Below are 26,425 nucleotides of genomic sequence, written 5' to 3'. Positions count from 1 at the left end.
CATCAGAAACTTTTAATCACTCCGAAAGAAAATCTCTCAGATGAGGCATTTAACAAATGTTAGCTATTGTTATTATCAGTAGTAATAGTAATAGGAGAAGGAGGAAGAGGAAGAAGAAAAGGAAGAATGAGAAGTAAAAGGAGGAGGAGGGAGGGATGAGAGGGAAAGGGAAAAAAGAGGAGGAAAAGAGAAGGGAGGGGAGAAAAAGAGAGAGAGAGAGAGAGAGAGAGAGAGAGATGGGCTGTGTCCAGAGGCTGTGGGGTGCAGGGATGAGAAATTCCTCAGAAATTGATGATCTGGGCACCCTTGTCATCTCCTATCTTGCTTCCGAGGCTCAGCCCTGCCCACATTCCTTCTGCTAGGAAACCACCCAGGGACTTGCTCCTTTCTGCCCTAACACCACTGTTGCCAGGCAACCTTCTAGTACTTCTCCAGCTGTCATCCTTCATGAAGCATTGGGCCTCTTTCTAATTCTGGCTAAAGTCAGAACCCTCAGAAGAGAAATTGAGGAAGGAGAGATTTCATGAGAGGTTATAAAATTAAAATAGGCTGGAGGCGATGGCTCATGTCTGTAATTGCAGCACTTCGGGAGGTTGAGGTGGGCAGATCGCTTGAGCTCGGGAGTTCAAGACCAGCTTGGGCAACATGGTGAAATCTCATCTCTTTAAAAAAAAATTTTAAATTAGCCTGGTGTGGTGGCATGCACCTGCAGTTCCGGCTATTCAGCAGGCTGAGGTGGGAGGATCGCTTGAGCCTGGGAGGTCAAGGCTGCAGTGAGCTGTGATCACGCCACGGCACTCCAGCCTGGGTGAAAGAGAGAGACCCTGTCTCAAAAAGATTAATTTAATTAAAATAGCTACTGTTTGAACACTCATACATAGCACTGTGCATCATCATCAGCAGCAGCTAATTTATTTTATTTTATTTTATTTTATTTTATTTTATTTTATTTTATTTTATTTTATTTTGAGACAGGGTCTCACTCTGTCACCCAGGCTGGAGTGCAGTGGCATGATCTCGGCTCATTGAAACTCCATCTCCTGGGTTCAAGTGATTCTCCTGCCTCAGCCTCCTCAGTAACTGGGACTACAGACACTTACCACCATACCCAGCTAGTTTTTTTGTATTTTTTGTAGAGATGATGGCCCGGCCGCCTCTGAGACCTTCTAGTCTCCTTTAGTTCAAATGCTCCACCTGACAAACGTCATACTTACTTCGGGGGTATTGTTTTCTGAGCCCCAACAATACATTGTTTCATAGGATGATGTGATTCCAGTCATTTGTCTTTGTGAGGTCTGTAATTCCTTCTCCCACTTCTGATAAGTCTATGTTATATCTCTGCCTTCCCCTCCCTCCAGTCTCTCCCCACACAGAACTGAAGCCTGAACTGGCTGAGGGGGAACCACTCGGAGTGTGGCCAGGGAGGGTTTAGGGGAAAATTGCCAGCTCCCTTTTCTCTTGAGTCTCTGGCTTTGAACCTTCCCTGCCATGACCCCGGGTAAGAAAGAGTTTTCAGAATGATGACCCCACTGGACAAAGAGCCATTCCCACCAGGTGCGGTGGTTCATGTACCTGGGAGGCCGAGGCAGGAGAATCATACGAGCCTTGGTGTTTGAGACCAGCCTGGGCAACACAGTGAGACGCCATCTCTATTTATTTATATTTTTTTTAATGAAGAGTGGCCAGGCACGGTAGCTCATGCCTGTAATCCCAGCATTTTGGGAGGCCAGGGCGAGTGCGTCACTTGAGACCAGAAGTGCAAGACCAACGTAGGCAACAGTGGGAGATCCCCATCTCTACAAAAAATACAAAAACTTAGCTGGCTGTGGCTGTGTGTGCCTGTAGTCCCAGGGATTTGGGGGACTGAAGCACGAGAATCGCTTGAACCTGGGAAGTCAAGGCTGCAGTGAGCCACGATTGTGCCATTGCACTCCAGCCTGGGGGACAGAGTGAGACTCCATCTCGAAAAGAAAGAAAGAAAGAGAGAGAGAAAGAGAGAAAGAGAAAGAGAAAGAAACAAAGAAAGAAAGAAAGAAATAAAAAGAAAAAGAAAGAAAGAAAGAAAAAGGAAGGAAGGAAGAAAGGAAGGGAGGGAGGGAGGGAGGAAGAGAGAGAGGCCAGGCGCAGTGGCTCGCGCCTGTAATTCCAGCAGTTTGGAAGGCTGAGGCGGGTGGATCATGAGGTCAGGAGATCGAGACCATCCTGGCTAACAAGGTGAAACCCCGTCTCTACTAAAAAAATACAAAAAAATTAGCCAGGCGTGGTGGCGGGCGCCTGTAGTCCCAGCTACTCGGGAGGCTGAGGCAGGAGAATGGCGTGAACCCGGGAGGTGGAGCTTGCAGTGAGCCAAGATTGCACCACTGAGCTCCAGCCTGGGTGACAGAGCGAGACTTTGGCTCAAAAAAAAAAAGAAAAAGAAAGAAGGAAAGAAAGAAAGAAAGAGAGAGAGAGAAGAAAGAAGGAAAGAAAGAGAGAGAGAGAAGAAAGAAAGAGGAAGAAAGAAAAGAGAAAAGGAAGGAAGGAAGGAAGGAAGGAAAGAAGGAAGGAACGGCGGGCCATTCCCCCAAGACCAACTATCTCTGCCACGCCCATGGCAGATGTCTCTTGAGGCTTCCCTGACCTGGCTGGGCACAAAGTCAAACAACAAAAAAAAATTGTGGACTATCTTGTCTCCTAGCACTTAACTTGGTTTATAATTGCACGCTCATTACTTCAATGATGTGATTAGTATCTGTTTCCATCAGCAGGCTGTCAGCTCGTCGGGGGTCCCTGTTTACTCTCTAAGTGCCACTTGAGAAAAAATAACAGCAAAGGCAGATCGAGTTGCGACCACATGCCAGGCGGTCTCCTGGGAGCTTTGCAGGGCTCATGATGGCGTTTACTCCCGACGGTGACTCCTGGGAGTAGGTACAGGATTGAGCTCATGCACCGTCTTTAGGGATGAAGGAACCAAGACAGAAAGAGGTGAAGCTGTTGCTCCAGCCATAAGTCGGGGAGCTGGGCTTTCACACCAACCTGGCTCCCAGGTGCCCAGGCACTGCGGGACACTTCTGCTTGTTGAATGGAAGAATGCAGAATTAGAAACAAAAATCGCATGGTCAGCTGGGCGCGGTGGCTCACGCCTGTAACCCCAGCACTTTGGGAGGCGGAGGTGGGACGATCACTTGAGGTCAGGCGTTCAAGACCAGCCTGGCCAACATGGTGACACCCCATCTCTGCTAAAAATACAAAAATTAGCTGGGTCTGGTGGCGCACACCTGTAATCCCAGGTACTGGGGTGGCTGAGGCACAAGAATTGCTTGAACCCGGGAGGCGGAGGTTGCAGTGAGCCGAGATCGCACCACTGCCCTCCAGCCTGGGCGACAGAGTGAGACTGCAAAATAATAAAAATAAAAATAAAATCACATGATCATCTCAATAGATGCAGAAAAAGCATTTTGATATGGGAAGGGGACAGAGAACTGCTGGGTAGAGAAGGGCAGGGTCTCTGGCAAGGGCTCCACCCTACGGCCTGTGCCCATGGACCTAAATTAGAACAGGCATTTCCGAAGGTGCTGGGATTACAGATGTGAGCCACCACACCCAGCTAATCTTTGTATGTTTTGTTGTTGTTTTGTTTTGTTTGTTTGTTTGTTTTTAGTAGAGACGGGGTTTCACCATGTTGGCCAGGCTGATCTCGAACTCCTGACCTCAGGTGATCCACCCGCCTCGGCCTCCCAAGGTGCTGGAGTTACAGGCATGAGCCGTCGCGTGGGGCCAAGACTCACCCTTTTCTTAACCCCTGGCAACCACTAGTCTGTCTTCTGGGTCTGCAATTTTGTGACTTCAAGAATAAGAAACCTTGTTTCAACCCCTTGACCTGATGCCAGCGTGTCTCTGCTCAGAAAGCTCCCCTGGCTCCCCAGTACCCTCAGGGTAAAGGCCAAGCTGTTCTGTTGAGCATCTGAGTCTCTCCACCTTGTTCATAAGACAGCCCACCCCAACCCTCTCACGATTCCTGTGTCTCACTCTGAACACCAGCGTTCACATTTCCTCACTCACAGGTTCATCATGTTTTCCCTCTTGTTTCTGTCCAGGCTCTCCCACCCAGCTGGAACGCCCGTGACGTTCTCCACTTTCTCTGATTCTTACTCGCCTTGAAGACTCAAGTTCGTCATCTTCTTCAGAAGGCTTTCCTGAACCAATCCCCCTTCCCCCCACCTTTTCGATTTTTTTTTTTTTTTGGAGACGGAGTCTTGCTCTGTCGCCCAGGCTGGAGTGCAGTGGCGAGATCCCGGCTCACTGCAACCTCCAACTCCCAGGTTCAAGCAATTCTCCTGACTCAGCCTCCCGAGTAGCTGGGATTACAGGTGCCTGCCACCACACCCAGCTAATTTTTGTATTTTTAGTAGAGACGGGGGTTCACCATGTTGGCCAGGCTGGTCTTGAACTCCTGACCTCAGGTGATACACCCTCCTTGGCATCCCAAAGTGCTGGGATTACAGGCGTGAGCCGCCACGCCCGACCAGAAAACACAATTTAGAATATATACACTGTTAATGGTTGAATGTTCTCCCCTACAAAATGTATATATATATATATATATACATATATATATATATATATATATGTTGGACCCTAACCCTCAGTACCTAAGAATGTGACCTCATTTGGAGATACGATCTTTACAGAGATAATCAAGTTAAAATAAGGTCATTGGGGGTAAATCCTAATGGCGTATGACGGGAGTCATGTGTAAAGGGGAAATCTGGGTGGGGTACGGTGGCTCACGCCTGTAATCCCAGCACTTTGGGAGGCTGAGACAGGTGGATCACTTGAGATCAGGAGTTCGAGACCAGCCTGGTTAACATGGTAAAACCCCGTCTCTTCTAAAAAAAAAAAATACAAAAATTAGCTGGGCATGGTGGCTCGTGCCTGTAAACCCAGCTACTTGCAAGGCTGAGGCAGGAGAATCACTTGAACCCAGGAGGCGGAGGTTGCGGTGAGCAAGATTGCAGCACTACACTCCAGCCTGGGAGACAGAGCAAGACTCCTCTCAAAATACAAATAAAAATAAAAAATATATTGTGTTTTCCACACTCTCAACCATTGTGTATGGGTTTATTTTCACGTGACTTCTGGGCTCAAAAGTGGTATGTTTCTGGAGGTTATGTTTCTGGAGGTTATGTTTCTGGAGGGTATGTTTCTGGAGGGAATATGGGGTCACTTTTCTTTACCCCAGAATGCACGATCACGTCACAAATAGACTCCAAAGCAAAGCTGTTAAATTTCCAAACCTTTAATCCCAAATCAGATCACAGCCAGGCCAGACCCTTCCCTATCTCCCCCAGCTGCACCCGGAGCTGCAGATGAGTTGTAAAAAGTCTCTCCCGGCAAGTGAATCGATCCAGACCTGGGAAATGAAGGGGCCCCCAACTCCCACCCAAGACCCCCTGACCTCATCCCCCGACCCCCCACCCCAGCTACCCCATCAGGTCCCCGCCAGTCTTCTCTGGGGACCCTCGTTTGCAAAGAGCCTCTTCCCATCCCACCCCCAAGCAACCCACATACAGCCACCGAGAAAAACGTATTTACAGAGGGAGAAAGGATAAGGGCACAGGAGGCAGGTGTGTAAAAAAACATGGGCCCCCGAGCAGGGAGAACACAGTTTCTCTAGGAGATGGGGCAAAAAGATCTTGGGGGTACAATGGAGAAGGTCAAAGGGCTTGGTGGTTGCTTAGAGAAGTCTCACGCGTGGCTCTAGGTGGCCCGGTGCCCCCGCTTGGGACAGAGGGACCCCCAGGGCCAGGAAGGCAGTGTGAGCAGCAGAAAGCAGCCGGCCCCCAACAGCAGGATCAGGCCGGCCCCCACGCCGCAGCCCAGGGACCAGGAGTACTCGTAGGTGAGGCGTGGGGCCGGGGGAGGCTCCGGGCTGACTCTCTGCAGCAGGGCCCTCACGGAATGCCGGAACACCTCCAGGCTCACCAAGAGCAGCAGGCCTGCGGGAGAGAGGACAGCGCGCAGTCAGACCCCCGCGACCCCAGCTGTGTCTGAACATCTCCGCCATCCGCTCCCAGCCCTCCCGCCCGCCCTGGCACCTTCCCACGCGTGCACTCAACAAATACTTAACTAAACACCTACTATATAGCAGGCAGCATTTGGGAAGCTGGAGATAAAGAAAAAAAAAAAACAAGACACAAAGTCATAGAGACAGAAAGTAGAAGGGTGGTTGCCAAGGGCCGGAGGGAAGAGGAAAAAGGGGAGTTGGTGTTTAACAGGTATAGAATTTCAGCTGGGGAAGATGAAAATCGTTGTGAAGGTGGATGGGAGTGATGGTTGCATAACAATGTGAACGGAATTGATGCCACAGAACCGCACGCTGGAAAATGATTAAAAGGCGGATATAGAATCACAGCTAGACGGGAGAAATGCGTTCTGGTGTTCGCAGCACTGTAGGGTGAATATGGGTCATTAGATTTTTTTTTTTTTTTTTTGAGACGGAGTCTTGCTCTGTCACCCAGGCTGGAGTGCAGTGGTGCGATCTCAGCTCATTGCAAACTCTGCCTCCCAATTCTCCTGCCTCAGTCTCCCGAGTAGCTGGGGTTCAAGCGACTCTCCTGCCTCAGCCTTCTGAGTAGCTGGGATTACACACGTGTGCTACCACGCCTGGCTAATTTTTGTGTGTGTATATATATATATATATATATATTTTTTTTCTTTTTTTAGTAGAGACGGGGTTTCACCATGTTGGCCAGGCTAGTCTTGAACTCCTGACCTCAAGTGGTCCACCCACCTCGGCCTCCCAAAGCGCTGAGATTACAGGTGAGAGCCACCGTGCCTGGCTGTGTATTTTCAAAGAGCTAGAGGAGAGGATTTTGAAATGGTCACAACATGAAGAAATGATCAAGCGTGAAGTGGTGGATAGGCTAATTGCCCTGATTTGATCATTATGCATTGTTTGCATGCATCAAGCCATCCTTCTGTTTCACACAGATATGTACAAGTACTACATGTCAACTAAAAATAAAAGAGGAGGCTGGGTGCTGCGGCTCACACCTGTAATCCAAGCGCTTTGGGAGGCCGAGGATGAAGGACTGCCTGAGGCCAGGATTTTGAGACCAGCCTGGGCAACATAGCAAGACTCCATCTCTACAAAAAAATAATTTTAAAAAATTAGCCAGGTGTGGTGGTGCACGCCTGTAGTCCCAGCTACTCAGGAGGCTGAGGTGGGAGGATCGCTTGAGCCCAGGATGAGGCAGCAGTGAACTGTGATCACACCAGTACACTCCAGCCTGGACAACACAGCAAGACCCCAATTCTTAAAAATATATAAATAGATAAAAATTAAAACTAAAAGGGGGAAATGGTTAAAATTATACATTTTATGTTTAGCACATTTTCCCACAACTTTTTTTTTCTTAAAGCAAACACAGGAATCAGAAAACACAAAATTCAAATTAAGACTCCATTAGGGGCCAGGCACACCTACAATCCCAGCACTTTGGGAGACTGAAGCGATTGGATCACTTGAGGCCAGGAGTTCGAGACTGGCCTGGTCAACAAGGTGAAATCCCATCCCTACTAAAAATACAAAAATTGGGCCGGGCACAGTGACTCACGCCTGTAATCCCAGCATTTTGGGAGGCCGAGGCGGGTGGATCACCTGAGGTCAGGAGTTCAAGACCAGCCTGACCAACATGAAGAAACCCTATCTCTACTACAAAATTAGCTGGGTGTGGTGGTGGGCGCCTATAATCCCAGCTACTCGGGAGGCTGAGGCAGGAGAATTGCTTGAACCTGGGAGGCGGAGCTTGTGGTGAGCCGAGATCACGCCATTGCACTCCAGCCTGGGCAACAAAAAAAAAAAAAAAAAAAAAGAAATAGTCTCCATGGAAGTTTTTTAAAAGAGTGATAGAGGGGAAGGGGTCACAAAATAAAGATAAAGTCATATTGCAATGCAATTTTTTATTTTTTATTTTTTTTGAGACGGAGTTTCGCTCTTACACCCAGGCTGGAGTGCAGTGGCAATCTCGGCTCACTGCAACCTCCGCCTTCTGGTTTCAAGTGATTCTCCCGCCTCAGCCTCCCGAGTAGCTGGGATTACAGGCTGATTTTTTTTTTTTTTAAAGCAAAAAAGAAGAAAAAGAAAGAACATGATAGAGAAAGACCCTACCCTCGTGGAGCTTATATATTACCTGGAGATAGACAGTAAACAAATAAACCAAAGTTTGCAAAACTCAAATGCCTGCAGGGGGCATGAGAAAGTGTAAACACACAGGGCGGCAAGTAAGGTAGAAATGATGGCAGAAGCCAGCTGCAGCTGCTCAACAGCATGATCTCAGCTCATTGCAGCTTCCGCCTCCCAGGTTCAAGCGATTCTCATGCACAGCCTCCTGAGTACCTGGGACTACAGGTGTGCTCCACCATGCCTGGCTAATTTTTTTTTGAGATGGAGTCTCACTCTGTTGCCCAGGCTAGAGTGCAGTGACATGATCTCGGCTCACTGAAACCTCCACCTCCCTGGTTCAAGTGATTCTCCTGCCTCAGCCTCCTGAGTAGCTGGGATTACAGACACACGCCACCACGCCTGGCTAATTTTTGTGTTTTTAGTAGAGACGGGGTTTCACCACGTTGGCCAGGCTGGTCTCGAACTTCTGACCTTGTGATCCACCTGCCTCGGCCTCCCAAAGTGCTGGGATTACAGACGTGAGCCACCGCGCCCGGCAATTTTTGTATTTTTAGTAGAGTCATGGTTTCACCATGTTGGCCAGGCTGGTCTAGAACTCCTGACCTCAAGTGATCCACTCACCTTGGCCTCCCATAGTGCTGGGATTACAGGGGTGAACTGCCGCACCCGGCCCATAATTGCTTAAATGATTATTATTTTTATGGGAATTCTCCCAACCTTTAAACGTCAACTCAAAGAAATCTTTACACACTGCCTGGCAAACAAAGCACATCTCCTGGCCATCGAGGGCCTGCAGGCTGCCAGGTTGCAATGTCCAAAATAAACAAATGAGGAGACAAGATAATCTCAGAGGGTGATGCATGAAAGGAAGGAAATAGAAACAGAGAGAGTGGCACCCAGGGGTGGAGCAGGGACTTTGGATGGTGTCGAGAAAAGCCATTTGAGCTGGGACCTGAAGGATGAAAAGAAGTCAGTCGTGCTCAAAACGAAGCAACGGCTGTTGCGAGCAGAAGGAGGGGCTGACGCGAGGGCCCTGTGTGGACGCAGCACAGAGTGTTTGGAGAAAAGAGAAAAGCTGAGTGTGGTGGGAGCAAGCAGAGTTGGGGTTGGGGAGAGAGGCGGTAATGGAACTGCAGGGGCGGGCAGGGGCCAGGTCATGCAGGACCGTCTGAGAGTCACGCATGAGTCATGGATCCCAGCCGCCTTCTCTCCAGACCCTGGAGTCCTGCCCCAACCCCAGTTCCTGACCCTGCTTCCTCCCTGCACCCCAGCCCCACTGTGGTGTTTTTTTCTGTTTGTTTGTTTACTGGTTTTGGTTTTGTTTTGAGTCGGAATCTCACTCTGTCATCCAGGCTGGAGTGCAATGGTGCAATCTCGGCTCACTGCAGCCTCTGCCTCTCGGGTTCAAGAGACTCTCCTGCCTCAGCCTCTCGAGTAGCTGGGACTACAGGCTCTCGCCACCACGCCTGGCTCATTTTTGTATTTTTAGTAGAGATGGGGTTTCACCGTGTTGGCCAGGCTGGTCTCAAACTCCTGACCTCAGGTGATCTATCCACTTCCCAAAGTGCTGGGATTACAGGCCTGAGCCACCGTGCCCAGCCATTCACTGTGGTTTTGATTCAGGGGCTGGAGAATGCAGCCAGGATGCTGTGATTTAAAAGCGCCTTCTTTGCTCCATGCAGCCCAACATTACAGAACGGGAGGTGGAAAAGCATTTAGACAAGGACTCCCCTTCATTCCTTTCCTAATTCAATCTTTTTTTTTTTTTCTTTTCTCTTTTTTAGTGACAAGGTCTCAGCCACCCAGGCTGGAGTGCAGTGGCGCGATCACAGCTCACTGCAACCTTGACCTCCCAGGCTCAAGCCCTCCTCCCGCCTCAGCCTCCTGAGTAGCTGGGACTACAGTTGCAAGCCACCATGGCTAATTATTTCATTTTATTTTGTAGAGACGGGATCTTTCTACATTGCCCCGGGCTGGTCTCAAACTCCTGGCCTCAAACAATCCTCCTGCCTCAGCCTCCCAAAATGTTGGGATTCCAGGTGTGAGCCACCACAGCAGACCTGATTCATGCATTCTTTGATTCATTCAACAGATGTTCATTGAGCTCTTATTACAAAATACATATAATATAATACATAAATGATACTACAACTAAATCCCTGTCCTGGAGTTTCATCCAAGAAGGAGAGATGGACAATTATCAGTTAAACGCACTGTTGAGGGCTGAGTTGTGTCCTCCACAAAAAAGTTCATGTTTTGGGTTCCTGACCCCAAGTACCTCAGAACATGACTGTATTTGGATATAGAGTTCTTAAAGAGAGAATTAAGTTAGGGCTGGGTGCAGTGGCTCACGCCTGTCATTCCAGCACTTCGGGAGGCCAAGGCGAGCGGATCGCAGGAGTTTGAGACCAGCCTGACCAACATGGTGAAACCCCGTCCCTACTAAAAATACAAAAATTAGCCAGGCGTGGTGGCGCATGCGTGTAATCCCAGCTACTCGGGAGGCTGAGGCACGAGAATCGCTTGAATCCTGCAGGCAGAGGCTGCAGTGAGCTGAGATCGAACCACTGCACTTCAGCCTGGGCAACAGAGTGAGACCCTGTCTCAAAAAACAAAACAAAACAAACACACACACACAAAAACAGATAATTAAGTTAAAGCGAGGTCATCAGAAGGAACCCTAATCCAATGTGACTGGTGTCCTTATGAGATAAAAAAAATTTCAGGCAGGAGGATCTCTTGAGGCCAGGAATTCAAGATCAGCCTGGGCAACAGCGTGAGACCCTGTCTCTACAAAAAAAAAAATAAAATAAAATAAAATAACAAAATAAAAAAAAGAAGGCCAGGCACAGTGGCTCACGGCTGTAATCCCAAAACTCTGGGAGGCAGAGGTGGGCAGATCACCTGAGGCCAGGAGTTCGAGACCAGCCTGGCCAACATAGAGAAACCCCCTCTCTACTAAAAAATACAAAAATTAGCTGGGTGTCATGGCGGGTGCCTGTAATCCCAGCTATTCGGGAGGCTGAGGCAGGAGAATCACTTGAACCCGGGAGGGGGAGGTTGCAGTGAGCAGAGATCACACCACTGCACTCCAATCTGGGTGACAGAGCCAGACTCTGACTCAACAAAAAAAAAAAAAAAAAGAAAGAAGGAACTGGGGACACAGACCAGTACAGAGGGAAGATCATGTGAAGATACAGGGATAAGTTGACCATTTACAAGACAAGAAGAGAAGCCTTGGAGAAAACTTTCCTGTCCACGCGTTGGTCTTAGACCTCCAGCCCTCAGAACCGTGAGGAAATCAATCTCTGTTGTACCACAGCCACCCAGGCTGTGGTACTTTCTTATAGTGGCCCTGGCAAATGAATATGGGCATAAATAAATAGAGAGCCACCCAGGCTGTGGTACTTTCTTATAGTGGCCCTGGCAAATGAATACGGGCATAAATAAATAGAGAGCCACCCAGGCTGTGGTACTTTCTTATAGTGGCCCTGGCAAATGAATACGGGCATAAATAAATAGAGAGCCACCCAGGCTGTGGTACTTTCTTATAGTGGCCCTGGCAAATGAATACGGGCATAAATAAATAGAGAATTTCAGGTAGTGATCAATTCTGTGAAGAAAAGTAAAGCAGGTAAGGTCCCAGCTGGAAATGAGTCTTCTTTCTTTCTTATTTTATTTATTTATTTATTTATTTATTTATTTATTTATTTATTTTTGAGACAGAGTCTTGCCCTGTCGCCCAGGCTGGAGTGCAGTGGCGCGATCTTGGCTCACTGTAATCTCCCCCTCTTGAGTTCAAGTGATTCCCCTGCCTCAGCCTCCTTAGTAGCTGGGACTACAGGCATCACCACCACGCCCACCTAATTTTTTATATTTTAGTAAAAACGGGGTTTCACCACGTTGGCCAGGCTGGTCTCGAACTCCTAATCCTGCGATCTGCCCGCCTCAGCCTCCCAAAGTGCTGGGATTACAGGCATGAACCACCGTGCCCGGCCAGTTTATTTTATTTTTAAATTTTTATCTATTTTTTTTTGAGATCAGATTATGAGACTAGCTAGTTTTTGTATTTTTGGTAGAGATGGGGTTTCACTATGTTGCCCAGGCTGGTCTCGAACTCCTGGGCTCAAGGAATCACCTACCTCGCCCTCCCAAAGTGCTGGGATTGCAGGCGTGAGCCACCGCGCCCAGTTTCTCTCACGCGCTCTCTCTTTCTTTTATTATTATTATTTTTATTTATTTATTTATTTTTAATTTTATTTATTTTTTGAGATGGAGTCTCGCTCTGTCGCCCAGGCTGGAGTGCAGTGGCGAGATCCCAGCTCACTGCAACCTCCGCCTCCCGGGTTCAAGCGATTCTCCCGCCTCAGCCTCCTGCGTAGCTGGGACCACAGGCGCCCGCCACCACGCCCTGCTAATGTTTGTATTTTAGCAGAGTCAGGGTTTCACCATGGTAGTCAGGCTGGCCTCCAACTCCTGATCTTGTGAGCCACCTGCCTCGGCCTCCCAAAGTGCTGGGATTACAGGCGTGAGCCACCGCGCCCCGCTCTTTTATTTATTTATTTATTTTTAACATTTTCTTGGATACCAAATGAGTCCCCTTTAGACACGACGGTCAGTGCTGGTCTCTCTGAGGTGGTGATATTTGACCAGAGACTTAAACAATGCGAGGAAACGAGACACGTGGGCGGAAGAACGCTCCAGGCTGAGGAGGCAGCCCGGGAAAAACACGCTGCGGGAGGAATGAGCTTAGAGCGTCTGGGGAACAGCAGAGGCTGGCGTGGCCGGAGCAGGGAGAGCAGATGGCAGGAGAGGGAGTCGCAGGGCGCCGGGAGTCAGCCCACGCGAGGCCTTGCCACCATGTTATTCTAGCAGTAGGAAATTTAAGTGGCTTTTATTCTGGGGAGAATCCGTGATCCGACTTATGATATAAAAGTATCACTTAGGGGCCAGGCGTGGTGGCTCACACCTGTAATCCCAACACTTTGGGAGGCTGAGGCAGGCAGATCACCTGAGGTCATCAGGAGTTCGAGGCCAGCCTGGCCAACATGGAGAAAGCCCATCTCTACTAAAAACACACACACACACACACACAAAAATACAAAATTAACCAGGCGTGGTGGCGCATGCCTGTAATCCCAGCTACTTGGGAGGCTGAGGCAGGAGACTCGCTTGAACCCAGGAGTCAGAAGTGTCACTGAGTCGAGATCGTGCCATTGCACTCCAGCTTGGGCAACAAGAGCGAAACTCCGTCTCAAAAAAAAAAAAGTATCCCTTGGCCGGGTGCGGTGGCTCATGCCTATCATCCCGATACTTTGGGAGGCCGAAGCGAGAGGATTGCTTGAGTCCAGGAATTCAAGATTAGCCTGGGCAACATAGTGAGACCTCATCTCTGCAAATAATTTTAAAAATTAGCCCAGAGTGGTGACGTGTGCCTGTGGTCCCAGCTACTCGAGGATGAGGTGGGAGGATTGCTTGAGCCCAGGAGGTTGAGGCTGCAGTGAGCTGTGATTGTGCCACTGTACATCAGCCTGGGCGACAGAGCCAGACCCTGTCTTAAAAAATTTAAAATTAAAAAAATAGAGGTATCACTCTAGCTGCTCTGTGGAGAATGGACTTGAGGTTAAAAGGAGAAGCATAGAGAAGAGTTAGGAGGCCATAGAAATTACCTCAGGGAAATATAGCCGTGGCTTGGATTAGTGAAACCGAGGGAAGTGTTTGCATTCAAAACACGTTTTGGAAGCAGTGCCAATAGAATTTGCTGGTGGATGGCTAGGCAGGGTGGCTCATGCCTGTAATCCCAGCACTTTCGGAGGCCAAGGCAGGTGGATCACCTGAGGTCAGGAGTTCGAGACCAGCCTGGCCAACATGGAGAAATCCAGTCTCTATTAAAAATACAAAACTTAGCCAGGTGTGGTGGCAGGCACCTGTAATCCCAGCTACTTCCGAGGCTGTGGCAGGAGAATCGCTGGAACCCGGGAGGCAGAGGTTGCAGTGAGCCGAGATCGCACCGCTGCACTCCAGCCTGAGTGACAGAGCAAAACTCTGTCTCAAAAATAAAAAATAAATAAAATAAATAAAAAGGCATGCGGGTCTGGCTCCTGCGGCTTCTCCAGCCTCCTCTCAAGCTGCTCCTCCCACACTCTCACAGCGTGGAGCAGGACTTTCAATGCACCAGATTTGTTCAGGCTTGAAGACCTTTATGCTGCTTGGAATAATTTTCCGCCTCCCCCTCCCTGAGCCTGCCTTAGATGTCCTTATTCTTCACATCTCTGTATGAAGTACATGTTTTGAGGGGATGCCTTCACTAACCACTGCCACCTAAATCTACAGTGGGTCTCCTGTCATACATTTTCCTCATACTCTGTACTTTTTATCTATAGCATTCATCACAGTTGGTAGTTATGAATGTATATTGATTTGTATGACTAATGTCTCTTTATCTCATTTCTGTCTCTCCCACTGCACTATAAATCCACGAGGGCAGCAGACTTCTCTGTCTCACACCTCTAAAACATAGAACAACAGCTGATATATGTATTATAAGGAGAGAAACAAGACAACCTGAACACGACACTTTATCTAGGGAGACCTCAAAATCCCAACCTGCCCCGTCCCTGACACGCAATCTAACCAAAGTAACTACAACATCAAATCCTTCTTCACTCTCAGTTGGTTGTACAATCTGCGGAACATTTTTGTGCTCAAGACTTTCATAAAACACTTTTATATCAACAGCTTCCTGTGCACCCCCAGGAGTAATGCAGGTGTGAGTTCAATAATAACACCAGCACTAAATTCCTAGTAAGCTACAAATTCCATGAGAACAAACATCATCTTCATTTTATTCATCGTTGCGTCCTCAGCGGCTCCTAGCACAGCATCTGGGACTCACTGGATATTAAAGAAATACTTGTTAAATGAATGGACAAGTAAAAAAAAATGGAGAAATAGATGATTGGAGGGAGAGAGGAAGGGAAAGAGGGTGGAAAAGAAAGAAAAGAGAGAGGGGCCGGGCTTGGTGGCTCATACCTATAATCCCAGCACTTTTGGGAGGCCGAGGTGGGCGGATCACTTGAGCTCAGGAGTTGGAGACCAGCCTGGGCAACATAGCGAAACCCTATCTCTACAAAAAAAAAAAAAAAAAAAAAAAAATTAGCCGGGCTTGGCGGCGTGCGCCTGTATTCCCAGCTACTCAGGAGGCTGAAAGGTAGGGAGGACAATCACTTGAGCCTTGGAAGTCGAAGTTGCAGTGAGATGAGATCGCGCCACTGCACTCCAGCCTGGATGAGAGAGCGAGACCCTGTCTCAAAAACAAAAAAAAAAAGAGAGAGATAGAGAGAGAAAAAGACATAGGGAAAGAGAGAGAGGGGAAGGAAGGGGAGAGAAGGAGGAAACTGATCAATCAACGGAAGGATAAATGGATGGATGGATGGATAGGATGGACACAATATTAACAGATACCTGGATGAGTGAGTTCATGGCTATAAGGAGATTAAAGCTCAGAGATAGAAAAAGGTTTGCCCCAATTACACGGCTGTTAAGAAGTTGGGACTCCAACCTAGATATTTTGATTCCCTGTTAATGTCACAGGACCAGTGACATTAATGTCACATTAATGCAGTGACATCTTTTGCACCAGTCTCCTTGTCTCTCTCCACACTCCTGTCACACTGGCTTTCTTTCAAGATCTGCAATGCAGCAAACTCTCCCAGCTTGTCTATCCATACTTTGACATCTTCAATGTCACCTCCCCAGAGAGGCCCTCTCTAACTCCCTGAGGACGGAACGATGAAAAAGATAAAGATGATGTCTGTTTTCATGGAATTTGTAGCTTGGTAGGAATTTGGTGCTGGCGTTATTATTAAACTCACACCTGCATTACCCCTGGGGGTGCACAGGAAGGTGTTGATATAAAAGTGTTTTATGAAAGTCTTGGCCGGGTGCGGTGGCTCACGCCTGTAATCCCAGCACTTTGGGAGGCCAAGGTGGGCTGATCTCTTCAGGTCAGGAGTTGGAGACCAGCCTGGCCAACATGATGAAACCCTGTCTCTACTAAAAATACAAAAATTAGCCAGGCGTGGTGGCACACACCTGTAATCCTAGCTACTTGGGAGGCTGAGTCAGGAGAATTGCTTGAACCTGAGAGGTGGAGGTTGCAGTGAGCTGAGATTGCGCCACTGCACTCCAGCCTGGGCAACAAGAGCGAAACTCTGTCTCAAAAAAAAAAAAAGAAAGAAAAGAAAAGAAAACATTTGATCCAAGAAGAAAACCAAGGTCCAGAAAATAAAAGGAACCTTCCCAAGGCCACACAGTGATTCAGGGCACAGCTTGGGCTGGAACCTAGAGGCAGAGGTTGCAGTGAGCTGAAATCGTGCCACTGCACTCCAGCCTGGGCGACAGAGTGAGACTCCATCTCAAAAAAGAAAGAAAGAAAACCGAGTTTAAAATCCCACCTCTGCCATCATGCCATCATTGATTGTGTGCCCATGAGTAATTCATCTGACTTCTCTGAGCCTCAATTTCCTCATTTATAAAATGGGGGAGGCTGGGTGTGGTGGCTCATGCCTATAATCCCAGCACTTTGGGAGGCCAAGACAGGCAGATCACTTGATGTCAGGAGTTCGAGACCAGCCTGGCTTATGTGGTGAAACCCCGTCTCTACCGAAAAATACAAAAATTAGCCAGGCGTGGTGGTGCCTGCTTGTAATCCCAGCTACTTGGGAAACTGAGGCAGAAGAATCACTTGAACCCAGCAGGTGGAGGTTGCAGTGAGCCGAGATCATGCCATTACACTCCAGCCTGGGAGACAAAGGGAGACTCTGTCTCAAAAATAAATAAATAAATAAAATGGGGGATAGTAAGCCCTGCCTAATAGTGCTGTTGTAAGGATTTGAACTGGAAGTACAATAAACTGAAGTGTTGTTTATTACTGAGGGCTACATTTCACAAGATGCAGCATTTTATTTAGACCTTCAGCTCCAAGAATGCAACAGTCCTTGCAGACCTCAAGTCTCAAATCTAAAAGAGCATTTAGAGACCATCAAATTCTGAGCCAACAATAGGGCTTGGAACTCTTCCACCTTTGAGCCTACTACAGCCCCTGGGCTTCCCTGACCTCTCAACACGCTATAATGCTTAAAACATCTCAGCATGAAACAGTGTTTGGGGACTCCATGTTCAAACCTTGAAAAGCGTTTGGACAGCTTCCAATTCCCAGCCAACAACAGGGCTTAGAACTCTCCAATTTTTGAGACCTCTATAGTCCTTGCGCTTTCTCTAATGCCTAGCATGCAACAGTGATTGGAAATCCCAGGTCCAAATCTAAAACAATGTTTGGACACCCTCCAATCCTTAGCCCGGTTGTTGGGGTTCTCCCATCTTTGAACCTACTATAGCCCTTGGGCTTCCCCTCAACTCCAAGCATGCAACAGGGCTTGGAGATCCCACCTCCCAGCATGCAACAGTGTGTGGAGATCCTACTCCCAGCATGCAACAGTGTGTGGAGACCCTACTCCCAGCATGCAACAGTGCATAGAGATTCCATCTCTGAGCATGCAACAGTGCATAGAGACCCCATCTCCCAGCATGCAATAGTGCCTGGAGATCCTCCCAGCATGCAATGTCCTCAGCCTCCAGGCTCTGAACCCTCACCTGAGAGGCCAAAGCAGACGGCTCCAACTCGGAGCAGGAACTCTGCACCTTTACTGAGCACCATGATGATACAGAGGCACCCCAAGGCCATGACTGCCAGGCCCAGCACTGCTATCACCGCAGCTGCCAGATTCACCTCTGCCAGCAGGAGAGAGGAAAGAAGCAGAGAACATGGGATGTAGGGAATGAGGAGGATTCACCCATAGGAACCCAGAACCAGGAAGATGTAAGATTCAGGATGAGAGAAGAATTTTCAAGTAGAATATCATCCAGCCCAACATTTTACTTACACTGTTGAAGGAATTAAGACTCAGAAAGGGTCAGTTATTTCTCTAAAGTCACTGAGCAAAGGGAGGAGAGGGCCAGGATTAGAAAGAGTTGAGAATTACCAACTATTACTTAGGATCTGGTTACCACTGGTTTACAGGTGAGGAAGCTGAGGCAGTGGGGTGTGTGGGAGATGATGGCAAAGGCAGTGTGCTACAGTGGAATGATCCAGGTTGGAAATCTCCCCAACTACTTCCTACATGGAAGATTCTAGTAGGATTTTCCAGATTCCAGTAGGAATTTAGGCTGAACCCTTCTCAGCCTAAATTTCCTCCTGTGGACCAGGTGCGGTGGCTCATACCTATAATCCCAGCACTTTGGGAGGCCAAGGTGGGTGGATCACTTGAGATCAGGAGAGTTCAAGACCAGGCTGGCCAACATGGTGAAAAATTTTCCTGGGAAGAATAATTGTAACCATTCCTGGACTTCTGGAAGATGGAAGATAAAGCCCCCACCCTGCAGGGCTACTGCGAGGACTGGAGATCTTACAGATGGAGTGCCCAGCACTGTGGTCAGCACTTGATGCATGCAGGTTTGTGAGATGTCCAAGTGCTACCCACAGAGAGGGGCTGTGACTTGCCCGGGGTGACACGGAACATGGCATAGGCAGAGATGGGGTAAGAGCTCTAGGCACAGCTAGGTGTGGTGGCTCATGCCTGTCATCCCAGCACTTTGGGAGGCTGAGGAGAGGGATCACCTGAGGTCAGGAGTTCGAGACCAGCCTGGTCAACATGGTGAAACCCCATCTCTACTAAAAATACAAAAATTAGCTGGGCATGATGGTGGGCGCCTATAGTCTCAGCTACTCAGGAGGCTGAGGTAGGTGAATCGCTTGAACCTGGGAGGCGGAGGTTGCAGTGAGCCGAGATTGTGCCACTGCACTCCAGCCTGGGTGACAGAGCAAGACATCATCTCAAAAAAAAAAAAAAAAAAAAAAGAGTTCTCTAGATTCTCTAGAGCACCATGTCCCCATCATTAACTCTCCCGCCAGCACTCCCCAGGGGACAGCCACAGATTATAGACACGAGACCCGCCCTGGGGTAAAGCAGAGGAGGGGATAACTCTCTCTAGAACTCCTCCAGCACGCTCAGCATTTCCCCCACCTGTCGCCCAGCAGGGGGTGAAAAGTTCTCACCTTTCTTTGTGGTTCTCTGAAAGATGCGTGCATTCTCCCCCGTGGTGAAGAATTTAAAATAGGTGCAGTTTGCTTCTGTGGGAGCAGGAGAGAGAAAACAGACATGAGGATGTGAGGTCCCTTGCGTAAGCTCAGGGCTGGACAGTTAACAGCCCACGGGAGCCTAAAACTTGGACATCAGCATCCCTGATACACCGAGGAGAAAAATGATGCCCAGAGGTGTGAAAGCCACCTGCGACCACACCGCCATCTAGGAGCTGGGACTCCTACCCGGGGCTCTGAGCCCCAGACCTGTGGCCCCAAGTGCACCATTAGCCTCTCTGGGCCTCTAGTTCCTCCTCTTTAAAACGAGATAATAATCTCTTTCCTGGTCCCTTCATATGGGTTTGTTGAGGGTCAAGTGGGATTACATATGGATAACCACTTGATTCAACAAAGGATACCAAGATACAAGTAGCAGAAGACTAACAGACTCAGAAAGGAATCCTATCTCAGGAAGGATTCCTACCTAGAACACACAAAGAGCTCCTGCGGATTAGCAAGAAGAGAGAGAGAACCCAGTTGACAAATGGGCAAAGGGTATGAATAGTAATTCACAAAAGAGGAAGCCTGGGTAACTCATAAGTCCATGGAGAGATGCCCCACTTCACCAGGGATCAAAGAGAGGCAGCCGGAATCAGCAGGGAGCCACCACTTCCCATCAATTAGATTGGCTAACATTAAAAGGGTCATATCAAGCGTTCGAAAAGATAAGAGGAAACACCATGTATCAACGGGTACTCCTAGTCTTTTGGGAAGGCACTCTGAGGTACTTTATGAAATGAAGAATGTTCATAGCCTGTGGCTCAACAATTTCATTGCGGGGTATAACTCCAGAAAAAAAAAACAAAACAGGAATATATATGCAGATGTTTACAGCAGCACTGTTTATAAGTAACATGGAGTCAGAATCAAGCCAGGTGTCCATCTAATAGGGGAACAGACAAGTAAGTGACACAGACAGTCCTTGTGAAAATCTCTCCAGTACATATAGCTATGAATTAGAATAACCTAAAGCAAGATGGAGGGATTTGAGAAACACTGTGTTGATCAAAACAATAATGATAATTAATATTAATAATTTAATTTAAAAATCCAAAAATTGAGGCCAGGAAAGGTGGCTCACACCTGTAATCCCTGTACTTTGGGAGGCCGAGGCAGGAGAATCACTTGAGCTCAGGAGTTTGAGACCAGCCTGGCCAACGTGGTGAAACCCCGTCTGTACCAAAAATACAAAAAATCAGCTGGGTGTGGCAGCACACACCTGTAATCCCAGCTACTCGGGAGGCTGAGGCAAGAGGATCCCTTCAGCCTGGGAGGCAGAAGTTGCAGTGAGCCAAGATTGTACTACTGCACTCCAGCCTGGGTGATAGAGTGAGATCCCATCTCAAAAAAAAAAAAAAAAAAAAAAAAAAATCCCAAAGATCAGACAAAATCAATAGCATGATCTCATTTATGTAAAACACACATATAAACTAACACTATATATTTTCCAAGTCAAAATACATATCTGTGAGTGTATATCAAACACATTACAGAGATGAGCTGGAAAAGAACAAGGAAAAAATAATATAAAGCAAAGCACAGGGCCGGGTGTGCTGGCTCATGCCTGTAATCCCAGTACATTGGGAGGCCAAGGCAGGCAGATCACTTGGGGTCAGGAGTTCGAGACCAGCCTCGTCAATATGGTGAAACCCCATCTCTACTAAAAGTACAAAAATTAGCCGGGAGTCTTGGCGCATGCCTGTAATCCCAGCTACTCAGGAGGCTGAGGCAGGAGAGTCGCTTGAACCCGGGAAGCAGAGGTTGCAGTGAGCCGAGATGGCACCACTGCAATCCAGCATGGGTGACAGAGCAAGACTACATCTCAAAAAAAAAAAAAGAGAGAGAGAAATTTTAAAGCTAAGAAAGACAGAAAAAGGAAGAAAGGGAGAGAAGGAAGGAGAAACGAAGGAAGGGAGGGGAGCACTTTCTGAAGTGCATTTTAGACCCAGAAATTCCCTCAGAATTCACCTAGCCTGACCTACTCTCTTATTCTACAGATGGGGAAACTGAGGCACAGAAAGAGAGAAGAGCGGTCGAGAATAACAGGAGTAAAGGCCATAGAAGAGGGACCAGGCAGTCCATGAATGTGAAAAATTGAACTTTTCAATTTGAACAAGGATATGAAGGGACAAGAAGTCAATCCCTGAGTCAGGTGAGGTTGTGTGGGCGGGCGCTCCCCAAGTACCCCGAGGGGAGGTGAAGGGGTGAGATGTCCGGCCAGGAGGAGTGGGATGTGTGAGTTCTTATGCAGCAGCAAGAGGTAGAGGATGCTGGGCTGTGCGTGGTGGCTCGTGCCTGTAATCCCAGCACTTTGGGAGGCCGAGGCGGGCGGATCACCTGAGGTCAGGAGTTCGAGACCAGCCTCGTGAACATGGTGAAACCCCGTCTCTACTAAAAATACAAAAATTAGCCGGATGCTGTGGTGCATGCCTGTAATCCCAGCTACTTGGGAGACAGAGGCAGGAGAATTGCTTGAACCTGGGAGGCAGAGGTTGCAGTGGGCCAAGATCGCGCCATTGCACTCCAGCCGGGGCAACAAGAGCAAAACTCCATTTCAAAGAAAAAGAGGTAAAGGATGCTTCACGTCACTGAGTGAAGGGTGCAGGTGCTCTTTGAAGCAGTCATTGCGGGAAACACAGTCTACATGCACAAGGGAAGTGTGATGGCCCTTCTGGGACAATGTAGGGTGCCTGGCATCTGCTTTTGGCTACTAATAGTTTAGGACATCCCAACTCTTGACCACCCCCAAACATGACACATCCCATCTGGAAAAGTGCAGGGTAAGGGTCACCCCCACATTCCATACTTATAGCCAAGGGAGCCAGGGATGCCTTTTGATGGGCAGTGGTGAGTGTGAGATATTTCTCTGAGATAATGAAGATTGAGAGATGTCCTCTGAGGGGTTGGGTTTGTAAGATAACGTTAATGGCCCTGCTGGAAGACTGAAGTCCTCTCTGATCAATGGAGGGGACAGCAAGGGATGTGAGGAACCCCATACGATGCGGTGAGATGGGATGGGCCACCCCCTCCATTGCCCCAGGACCTTTGGGATCTCTTGCTGGACCAGTGAGATGTGATATAATGCATTTGTTGAGAAGAGAGGCAACCAAGCCTCAAATTCCATCTAACTAGCCTGGGTGCATAGACCGAGCCACCGAGATTTCTCGCCCCCTCATTTTTCTCTTCTCTAGAATGGGAGTGATAATAACGACTCATAGGCTAGCTATGATGCTTGATGAGTTAATGTACATAAAACACAGAGATGAGAACCAGGCATTACATAAGCAGCCAATATTCTTATTACTGGGGCCTCCCATTTTGCAAAAGTTTGAGATCATCCTTTATGAGACCCCTGAGGGGCCAGAGACAGCCCATCTGCAGAAATAAAATGATTAAGGGTAGCCCATCTGGACACCAAGTGGGTAGCTCAGACAGCCAGGGGGGCCTGGCATCCCACTGTCCTATCAAGGGCTTGGGACATCCTATTTTGCACTCTACACATGTAAGATATCACATCTGGAGAAGTGAGGAACGAGGGAAATCTCATACGGAGCCCAGAAAAATAGGCCATATTCTTTGAGGGGCACTGGGATGATAGGACCGTCTTTGGAGACTGAAGAGTGCTGGAGATCTCATATGGGTGATCAAATATATGACAGCCCAAATGGGCTCTGAGGAGTGCCAGGTATTTTCCATGGGTCAGTGGAGGTAGAACGAGATTTCATCCAGTTCCCCAGGGGTATAGAATGTCCCCCTGGTATAAGCACAAGCCGTGGCCTGTCGTGTCAGGGAGGTATGGAACAGCTCTCTGCCATGCCCAGGGATAAAACAGCCATGATTTGGGAAAGGAGGGAGTATGGGAATGTCTCTCGGAGAAAATGAGAAACGCTGAAATGTCCAGTCTGGGCATTTGGAAGCGAGAAGCCAGGAAGTGAAGAACATTGCAGGGAAGGAACAAGGTCTGCCCTCGGGTGTTGGGAGGCGTCTGGTGAGAGCTTGGTTTGGTGGAAGCAGTAGGTGGGGAACAGGCATAGATCCTGCTTTGGGGTGGGCGTCTGTCTCCCCAGGGCTCACAGGATGGGAGCGCAAGCTGTCTCCAGGCTGGGAAGAGGAAGCTGACACCAGGAACCCAGGCTGTCTCTCCATGGGCACAGGCTGTCTGTGGGCACATGCAGAGTGGGCACGGGCTGTCTCCAGGGCACAGGCATTTCCAGAGGGTGCAGGCTGTCTGGGGTGGGCACAGGCTATCTGAGGACACCAGCTGTGTCTGGAATCACAGGCTGGGTCTGGGGACACAGGCAAGATTTTTCTAGGGACATAGGCTCTCTCTAGAGCTATAGGCTGGTCTGGGGGGACACAGCGATGCCTAGGAACATTGGCTGTGTGGGGGCAGGGACTTTGGGGGTCATAGAATCATCTGGGACCATAGCCTGGTGTGGAGGTGCAGGCTGATCTGAGGGCACAGGCTGGTGTAAGGATGCAGGCTGGTCTGGGGGTATAGACTGGTCTAGGGGTGCATGTTAGTCTGGGGGTGGAAACTGTAGCTGGGGACACAGGCTGATCTGGGGGTACAGGATAGTCGGGGTACAGGATGGTCTTGGGGCACAGACTTTGGCAGCACAGAATGGTCTTGGGGCACAGGCTGTAGACGGGGGCACAAGCTCTCTTTAGAGGTGCAGAATAGGGGTACAGACTCGTCTGAGGGGTCTCAGGTCACAGCCTGGTCTGGGGGTACAGGATGGCCTGGGGGCATAGACTCCCTGTAGGCACATTCTGGTCTTGGGGTACAGTCTGTAGCAGGAAAGCAAGCTCTAAGGCACAGGTTCTCTGGCGGTAGGCCCGTGAGGGACCTAGGCCATATCTGGGGGATCCCTCTCTCTCAGCAGTTTCTGAGAGCAGAGGACGATGTGGGCACTGGCGCTTACTGGGAGGCAAGCTCTCTCCTCCGGGCTCAGGCTTTCGTCCCTGGGGCGGGTTTTCTCCTCGGACACGGGCCCCTCTCCCTCCCTGTCCGTGGGACGCAAGCCCTGGGCTCGGGGCGGCGGCTGCTCACCTCCGGGCAGCTCCGCGGGGCCGCAGGTGTCCCTGTCCGCGGGCACGTCCGCCTGCCACAGCCGCTTGGTGCACACCTTCCACAGCCCCAGGTGGGCCGCTTCGCACACGGCGCTGCCGTTGGCCTTGTAGGTGTTGAGCTCCACCCAGAACTCGGTGCCCACGGACAGCACCGCCAGCGTGGCGCCCACGGCGGCCAGCAGCAGCGCCAGCTTCACCTTCCCCTCGCGCTCGGGCGTCAGCCCCGACCTGCCCTGCCCGTGCGCCCGCCGCCGGCCCGCGGCCCCCCGCCGCCGGTTCTCCTCTTGCAGGAAGAAGTTGGACCACATCATCTTATGGCCGATGGGGTCGAGAAGGCGGAGGAGGCAGAGCCGGCGAAGGGCCTCGAAGGGCGGGAGCGGGGAGCGGCCTGGGGTCTTGAAGGGGGTGAGGGACTCAGTTTCCCCTGGGTATGAAAGAGGGAGAACCGAGTCCTGTCTGGAATCTCAAATGGGAAAGTCGAGATTGCTTCTGGGGTTCAGAAGAGAAAAACGATCCCCAGGGCTGGGGAAGCCTCTGGGGTTCAGAGGAGGGTCTAGGTTGCCCTCAAGAACTTGGCAAAGAAGACGGGGCCCAGAGGAAAAGCAAGGCCCCCACCCCGAGGTTTAGAGATAGAATTCGGCTTCCCAGGAGGGAGTCCCCCCAAGAGCTCCAGAGGAATGAGAACTGGTGCCCGCTGAAGCTCCCTGCAGCTCCAAGGGGCTGCTTTGGGGTCCCCGCTGGGGGGTTAACAAAAAGGAAACTGGTTTTCCTGAGAGATCTGAGCACCCCACTAGGGCTAAGAGTTTGGGGTACCCAGGAAGGGACCTGAGATCCTCTGTGTGTTTGGAGGAGATGTGGCCGGGGTTCCCTTGGGCTCAGAGTTTGAGAAGAGAGGACTTGGGGACCCTCTGGGATTCGTAAAAGGAAGACCTGGGGTCCCGGGAAGCTCCCAGGGGGAGGTCGGAATTCAATCCGGGTCTCAAGAGAGGCAGTAGAACCCCGACATCCACAGAAGGAGAAGAACAGAGCCCTGGCTGGGGCTCAGAAGAGGACTGGGCCTCGCTGGAATTCAGGAAAAGCGGATAGGGGCCTCCCCTGCCATTCAGAAAAGATCCGAGGTCTCTACTGAGCCTGGGAAAGGGGCCGGTGGCTGGAAGACAGAGTGGAGTCCAGAGACGGCAGGCTGCGGGGCCTCCCCGAGGGCTGGGGCAGATGGGACCGGGGGCCCTCCTGGGGCTCACACTATGGGGCTGCGGTCCGCACTGCGGCTCGGAAAACCAGGACTGAGTGCCCCCAGGGTTCAAAGGCCAACCGCGACCCGAAAGAGACGCTGCGCCCCTTCGGGATCAGTCCGTCTCCCTCCCCCGGGCTCCCAGGGCCTTCCCGGTCGGGTCCGCGCCAGGCTCAGCTCCAGGCCAGGGCCCCCCCTCGGGGTTCCCACCCCCGACTCCCGAGCAGGGGCCCCTCTCGCTCTCCTGCCTCGGCCCCGCGCCGACCCCAGCTCCGCGCTGCCTCCGAAGCGTCCGGCTGTGCCCGCCACCGCCACCGGCCTGGCCTCCGCCCGCGCCCGGCCTCGTCCCCACCCGCCCACCCCCCACTCTCCACCCCCCACCCTCCACCCTCCACCCTCGGGGCTATTTCGGGCTTGACCCGTAAATAACACCCGCACCTGTCGCCCGGCGCCTGTTGCCATAGGGATCCCGGGTATTTTAAGGGGACGAGGAAGGGGGGAGGGAGGCCGCCCGGGGAGGAAGGGGCCGAGCCCGATGGGACTTTCATTTCACTAAGGGGCAAGAGCGGCGCGGAGAGTCCCAGCTCCCGTCTCCCGGGCAGCAGGCGACGGGCGGGGCAGCAAGTCTGACTGGGGTTACCAGGGAGGAGGGGCGGGAGGCAGGGCCCCGGGTTTCAGGGAGGAGGGGCTGAGGCCAGGAGTCTTGGGTCCCTAAGGGAGAAGAAGCCTAGGTACCCCACTTCTGAGTGGTAGA

General features: G+C 50.2%; 1 protein-coding gene across 1 annotated transcript; it reads right to left on the bottom strand.

The window, feature by feature from the left end:
* Nucleotides 1-5,262: 5,262 nt before the first annotated feature.
* On the bottom strand, nt 5,263-25,992 carry CACNG6 (calcium voltage-gated channel auxiliary subunit gamma 6). The gene is made up of 4 exons (XM_031004480.3): nt 24,421-25,992; nt 19,284-19,358; nt 17,822-17,959; nt 5,263-5,978 (listed from the first exon to the last, which is right to left on the bottom strand). The coding sequence occupies exons 1-4, from the start codon at nt 24,749-24,751 to the stop codon at nt 5,740-5,742; spliced, it is 783 nt and encodes a 260-aa protein (XP_030860340.1). The 5' UTR covers nt 24,752-25,992; the 3' UTR covers nt 5,263-5,739.
* Nucleotides 25,993-26,425: the final 433 nt, after the last annotated feature.

Source organism: Gorilla gorilla, chromosome 20 (assembly GCF_029281585.2).
Source record: "Gorilla gorilla gorilla isolate KB3781 chromosome 20, NHGRI_mGorGor1-v2.1_pri, whole genome shotgun sequence".
Taxonomy (NCBI): domain Eukaryota; kingdom Metazoa; phylum Chordata; class Mammalia; order Primates; family Hominidae; genus Gorilla; species Gorilla gorilla.
Note: the sequence above shows the minus strand (reverse complement) of the source record. Positions and strands in the feature narration are given on the sequence as shown.